Source organism: Zingiber officinale, chromosome 6B (genome assembly GCF_018446385.1).
Source record: "Zingiber officinale cultivar Zhangliang chromosome 6B, Zo_v1.1, whole genome shotgun sequence".
NCBI classification, from domain to species: Eukaryota; Viridiplantae; Streptophyta; class Magnoliopsida; order Zingiberales; family Zingiberaceae; genus Zingiber; species Zingiber officinale.
This window is the reverse complement of record NC_055996.1, coordinates 115,336,698-115,343,563: the sequence shown is the minus strand read 5'-3', so window position 1 is coordinate 115,343,563 and position 6,866 is coordinate 115,336,698. Positions and strand designations below refer to the sequence as shown.

General features: G+C 41.2%; 1 protein-coding gene across 1 annotated transcript; it reads right to left on the bottom strand.

The window, feature by feature from the left end:
• Window positions 1-3,896: 3,896 nt before the first annotated feature.
• On the bottom strand, window positions 3,897-6,386 carry LOC121989088 (flavanone 3-dioxygenase 2-like). The gene is made up of 4 exons (XM_042542912.1): window positions 6,113-6,386; window positions 5,781-6,028; window positions 5,267-5,591; window positions 3,897-5,175 (listed from the first exon to the last, which is right to left on the bottom strand). The coding sequence occupies exons 1-4, from the start codon at window positions 6,311-6,313 to the stop codon at window positions 4,876-4,878; spliced, it is 1,074 nt and encodes a 357-aa protein (XP_042398846.1). The 5' UTR covers window positions 6,314-6,386; the 3' UTR covers window positions 3,897-4,875.
• Window positions 6,387-6,866: the final 480 nt, after the last annotated feature.

Below are 6,866 nucleotides of genomic sequence, written 5' to 3'. Positions count from 1 at the left end.
GGCCATTGTAGAACAAATCCTAGACAGAAAGTGAACAACTTATTGGGGTGTCTGAGATTCAAACAAGAAGGAATGAAGAGCAAGGAAGATCACTAGAGAAATGGATGAAGGAAGATAGGTCATCGAAGAAAATGAACTCAAAAGGAGGAAGGATGAAGGGCAAAGAACTGACAGCGCCTAGGGTTTTATAAAAAGGGGTGTTTAATTGCCACCGTTAGATTGAAACGACATGATTAATTAAGGAGGGTCATTGATTTTCAAAGGGGGATGTGCTTGACGTGTAGTTGCATCATAAGAAGTGGGGAATGTCAGAAGACGCCACAGAAAATGAGTAGTGGTGCCACGTGACACTCATCTATAAATGGCATTTATGATAGATAGGATGAGTGACATTTTTTTTGAAAACAAAATGCTTTTTTGCATGTTCTTGGAACTCCCTCCTTTTTAAATGGTCAATTATCAATGAGTAATTTTTGAAAAAATTACCAAGTACTTTTTGGTATAAGTGAGAGTACAAATTACCGGACAATCCTGGTGAGAGGTCAAAACGCATAAAAAATATAACTCAAGTCCAGTCAGTCGTTTACATCTCCTTCGACTAGACTTGAAGCAGAGGCTAGTGATACAGATTATAACAAGAAGATCTCAAAGATGATATGGTGGTCAAAGTTAAGGTAAGGTGAGGGCCGAAGTCAGAATAGGGGAGAGCCTCCTAGATGACTTTGTTGATCGCCTCACGTTAAAACTCTAGGGTCCTACTCAAGTGGCTACCAAGTAGGATGCTCGAATAAAGTCGATCGGATGTAGAACCGGTTAGATATAAAGACTCTAGTATTTTATTCTAAAGGTCAGGAAATAATGTAACTGATTAGTCGAGTAGTCAACTGATTGTAAGGGAGCCTGACCAGGTGAAAATCTGACCAAGCTCTAAGTGCATAGGCCTTATAAAAACTCTTAGCATAAGATCAGTCGAACGAAGGCCGATCAAATACAAGACTGGTTGTGTACGCCCGACCGGGTAAAGACTGGACTGGCGTAAAGACACTTGGCCTTATATAAATCTTAGTATAAGAGTGGCCAGATAAAGGCCGATCGAACACAAGACTGTCTGTGTACGTCCAGCCAGGTAAAGACTAGGTCGGCGTAAAGACACATGGCCCTATAAAAGTCTTAGCATAAGATCGGCCTTACGAAGGCCAGTCGAACATAAGGTTGTTTGTATAAACTCGACCGGGTAGAGATCAGGCGGGTTTAAGGACACTTGGCCTTATAAAAGTCTTAGTATAAGATCGACCGAATGAAGGCTGATCGAATAAAAGGTTGTCTGTGTACGCCCGGTCAAGTAAAGACCGGACGTACATAAAGACATTGGGCCTAATAAAAGTCTTAGTATAAGAGCGACTGGATGAAGGTCAATCGAATACAAGGCTGTCTGTATACACCCGGCCAGATAGAGACCAGGCGGGTTTAAGGATACTTGACCTTATAAAAATCTTAATATAAGATCGGTCAGATGAAAACCAATCGAATACAAGGATGTCTGTATACACACGGTCGGGTAAAGACCGGGCGGGTTTAAGGATATTTGGCTTTATAAAGTTCTTAGTATAAGGTGGGTTGGATAGAGGCCAGTCGAGCATAAGGATAGCTGTGTACGCTCAACTGGGCAAAGATCGGACGGACTTAAAGATACTTATCCTTAGGAAATTCTACATATTCACTCAGTCGATCACAGGTCTACCAAGTTTAAGTTACCTAATATCACATTGTCATAAAAATAAAGCTCTAATATACATAATGTATCATATGACTTCTTGATTGAAGCTTTGACATACCATGGGCGCTATATTAGTCTCTGAATAGACCTTTGTAGTACTTAACATATGACAGGACAGATTAAGACAATAGCCAGCAATACGGTTGGTCTTATGGACCGACTGAGATACTATAACAAAATACAATGACAAGCAATACGACCGACCTTGCGGATCGGCCGAGATATATTCAGCAGACAAACAATCGACAACATTTTAACAGCTTGGCATAATTATCGAGGAATATTCCTTTGGAAGCTCCTCCGGATTCTATCTGATTTCCCATTGGTGATTCATCTATAACGACATCTTCCTCCAACGACTTCAGAAAAGGTTTAAGTTATATATAAACGACAAAAGAGGTACATCTGTGGGTACAAAAAAGATTCCTCGGAAACTCTTCAAGGAACTACCTAACAAACTCTGACGCATGAAGCCACCTTATGGTCATGGACCTCGTGAGAGGTGGTATAAAAAAGGGGGGAGATCCTCTCCATTGGTAAGGTACACAATTTTCGCATCTGAAACTTTCATTCGTACATCCACTACTGTTCTTCTTTCTCAGGACTGACTTGAGCGTCGGAGGGCCTTGCTAGGGATCCCTTTCTTGGTCTTTGGCCACTAATTCTTCGTTGAATCGTCTAATTGTCTGTAGGATTGTTAAGGAGCTTCATCCCAGATCGGAGAGTCAACTATCCATGAACAAACCATCCACTTGAACCAACACGCAATCTCCTCAGCCTTCAAACATGATCATTCAGTAATAAAATCATCTCTAATAAATCCATTTTATAATTAATTATACATCCAAGTTTTGTTCATAAACATTGTCATATAATAAGAATACAATTTCATATAGTTTGTTACAAAGTATATAAGTTGTTAAAACTATTCAATTAAGAATTAAAAATATAATTTGTAAAACCACACATTGAACTTATAATATATAGCAACCTAAATAATAAAAAAATGATGTTTAAAATTATCTTAGATGTAAATAATTTATACCTATAAATGAGTAGGGCAGTGAGAGAAGAGCAACAAATATAGTATAGATTAAAAATCTGAGCTAAAATTAATAACAAACAATAACAAGATAGTACAATTTCACGATAGGACTAAACTAGCTGTAAAACTCCTAACATCAACAAAATAGTTAATAGGTATCAAAGCCCTAGTCAATTTGATCCGGTATAGCCACTAGCAAGTGGCCGACACAACCGCTAGCACGTTGTTAGTGGGCAGCACAACCGCGTGACGACATAGTTGCATGTCGGCACAATTGCCAGTACTCACATGCTAGCACAGCCACTAGCCGTATGCTGCCACAACCGCCAGACTAGCGGCCGACACAGCCGCCAACTGTGTGCTAGCGGTTGGTACAGCCACCAGAACGCGGCTGGCAAATGACACAACCTCCAGTACGCGGTTGGCCGACGACACAGCCGCTAGCACGTGGCTAGCAGCCGGTATAGCTTCGGGAAGAGGGAGAAAGGGGAAGAGAGAAGGGGGAGGGGTGGTGAGAATTTACCAGAGAATCGCTGGAATCGGAGGAGATTGGAGAGATTTTCCGCACACGTGTGTAAAGTGAAAGATCGCAACTAAGAATCCTAATAATCGGGATTACTAACGGAATCATTATTCCATCAGTAAAATATTATACTACTAACAAAATATGTATTTCGTCGATAATATCTATATTTTTGAGATATATATGTGAATTTTCAACTGATAAATATTTTCTAAGAGAATATCGGTGAAAAGATATTTTCACCGATAATCCAGATTTTTTTTTTAGTATATGTTTATTTGATATTTTTAGTAAAAAAAATACTATGTATAATTTGAATTATATAAATATAATTATATAAATACGGTCATTGTAACTCTAAATCATCTAATTCTATTAAAGAGTTTGTGAAGTGGGTACACTGTCGAACCTAATTTATAGTCGTCTTCTCTTCTCTCAATTGTTCTTCCTCTTCGTTTCTTATTGGACGATTCTTCTCGTCAGTGGGGACACATATGCTACGTATTGGAATAAAAAACAACATATGAAAGAAGAAACAAGGAAATTTGAACTTCTCCCTAAAATCATATTTTGTTTCATATTTTCATTCATACAAGCTAACATAGGCTAATTACATCATCCACTAACTCCACAATTATATCACACTAAAGCAATTAATGCAAATACATTAAATATAGATCATTTATCTTTATCCATTATTATCACGAATTATGACCTCATTAATCTACTAATTATCATCTCATCAACCTACTAATTCCAAAGGTCGGATTCTTTGGACAGTAAAATACGATCCAAAAGATGGACCATTTCATTCATAGGTGGGATCTCATGGACCCCATCTATTATAAAAGTAGGATCCATAAAATTCTACCTATTAACAATCCCTAATCCAGGAGTAGACTAGAAGTTGCGATCCATAAGATCCCGACTGCTTATTCCATATTAATCTATCAACATACTAATACCATGTCGGCATCCTACATAATTCACTCCCAAATCGTCTCCTGAGATGAGTCTAGTAGTTAGCACATGAGGTGTTGTCACAATGAGACCTGAGATTCGAATCTCGACAAAATCGAGATAATACATCCCTTATGTGCTAGTCACTATTCCAAAGATTAGTAGTCGCCTGTGATTTACCTCCTCCGTGTTGATCTTGAAATGGATTGACAGAGATGTTGGGACGAACATATTCACCTTTTACCACAATAATTCACTCCCGAACCCGAATAGGATGAGCTTCGGATCAGGACTGATTGAACACCCCGGAAGTCGAACGGCCGAGCAAGTGGCCTGCCACGGAGGAAGCATCTCTGAATCGGGAGGCGGAGCCCGAATGTTGTGACTACTTCTTTCGGGCATATCTCGCGCGCGCGGTTCGCAGGGGTTCCGGCCGGACCATCGTGCTCTTTCCGTCTACAAAATTTGCCAACCAAATTGCCTAAAAAAAATTTGGCGAGCGAAGTAGATCCGAACTCGATGCTTCTTGGCCTCAATGATTTGACAACTTCAACAAACACACCGCGTGGACTATGATTGATTCCCGCCGGAGGAGGAGGAGGCCTGATTCTCTGACTCGAGCGAGGAAGCGTTTTTGAAGAGCTCCAAACAGTGCTCATCATCCAGGTTTCTACTCCAAAACCTGTCGTAGTACTCTTCGTAGGTGTAGTTCTTATACATGGCTCGCCCTGCCTCGCTAAGGAGCTTTTCAGGTGGGCTTATGAGCACGCGATTGGAAGGGCAAAGGAAGGATGCCACCGACATCCGGTCTTTGTTGGCGTTCACGATCGCACGGTGCCAAACGCTCTTGTACCTTCCATTACTCAACGCCTGCGCGCATTAAATCGATCGATACACTGCGAATCAATTAAATCATACACACACACACAGAAGAGCAACTGGAGGAAGATCGAATACGTACCTGTAATTGGTCGCCGATGTTGATGATGAAGGAATGGGGATGAGAACCGACGGCGATCCACTTGTCGTCTTTGCGAATCTGCAGACCATCCACGGTATGGTCCTGGAGAAGAATGGTGAGGGCGTTGGGGTCGGTGTGGGCTTGGAGACCGTAGGTGAGATCTGGAGCTGGGCACTTTGGATAGTAGTTTATAGCCATGTGTTGCTCTTGCTCCCCCAAAACCTTCACCATGTACTCCTCCTCCAGTCCCAAACTAAGCGATATCAATCCCAGCAGTCGAAATCCCAGTCCTCGCACTTCCTTGCAGTAATCGCTCACCACTTCCCTGATCCCACCAATTAAAAGCCATATAATTAATTAAGAAGATTAAAAAATACTTCAAACATTTGGCTTTCTGGCGTCAGAAGTAGGAAAAAAATAAAAGAGGGTGACGTGTGTGCTTACGTCACACATATGATTATTGCTTAATATTTTATTAAAAGAAAATTAATTAAAGATAATTATATTGACCGACTTGAAGGACGACGGATTGGAAGGCCACTCGGGGGTGAAATCTTCAAGGGGATAGCAATGGAGTCGAAGGTAGTCCCTCCAGTTTCGCACCGTCTCCTTCCTGATGTTGAAACTCGTCGAGAGCCTTATCTTCTTCGCCGGATCGTCGGAGTAGAGCTTCGCCTTCTCCTCCGCCGGCAGCTGGAAGAACTCCTGCGCCACTTCCATCATCAGCCGCATCGACTTATTCCCCACTCCATGATTCACCACCTAGTTAATCAATGGATTATAGCCGTTCGTTGCTTGATTCAATTGATTGTGGAGCTGTAATGCGATCGATTAGTGCGCGAGTACCTGGAAGAATCCGTAATGCGTGCAGGCGTCGGCGATTTGGGCCACGATCTGATGCTGGTCCGGCGAGCCGAGGTCGACGGTGGGTATGGCGGCGTCGCTGATAACCTCGTGGAGGCGCGGACGCTGGGACTCGGGCCGGACGTAGCTCGCCGGCAAGGAACGGAGTTTGCGGGAGACGGTGGAGAGCAGTTGATCCGCCATCCGCAATGACACGGTGCAGGGAAAAGGAGAAAATTATGGAGGAGAATGTTATGCCATCTGATGGCGTTTACTGGATACTAGCCGCGTTTTTAAAGAGCAGGGCGGCGGTAAACATGACGACACGTCGAGGCCCCCCTTTAATTGGGCCAGATCAGCTGATTTAATTTTTTAATCCAGATGGTCCATAATATAATTATAATTAAATTATAATCATAATTCAATTGTTTATAATTTCTTTTTAAATTTATTTTTTCATCCAGATTATAATTTAAATTGAGATGGATAATCAAAAACGACCCCTTGCTCGACGCTCGGATGCTCGATAGCATGGTCATGCGTCACCAATCCAAATTATAATTTATATGAAAAGTTGAATGTAAAAAAAATCATAATTAATTATAATTAAATCGTAATAATTACCCATTATAATTATATTATGAATCATCCTTTTTATCATTTATGATTGATGTACTTTGAGTGTGGGTGGTAAATCACGATGATGTAACAATGCTGACGTAGATTTTTGACGTCAAAATTGGAATAATTAGCAAAG

What these genes read in the sequence shown, in the direction of transcription:
- LOC121989088 (XM_042542912.1), bottom strand. Translation starts at nt 6,313, where the DNA reads ATGGCGGATCAACTGCTCTCCACCGTCTCCCGCAAACTCCGTTCCTTG. An exon ending in TCCAATCCGTCGTCCTTCAA is followed by an intron (nt 5,592 to 5,780) that starts GTCGGTCAATAT and finishes TGGTGGGATCAG; the next exon opens with GGAAGTGGTGAGCGATTACT. An exon ending in ACATCGGCGACCAATTACAG is followed by an intron (nt 5,176 to 5,266) that starts GTACGTATTCGA and finishes TAATGCGCGCAG; the next exon opens with GCGTTGAGTAATGGAAGGTA.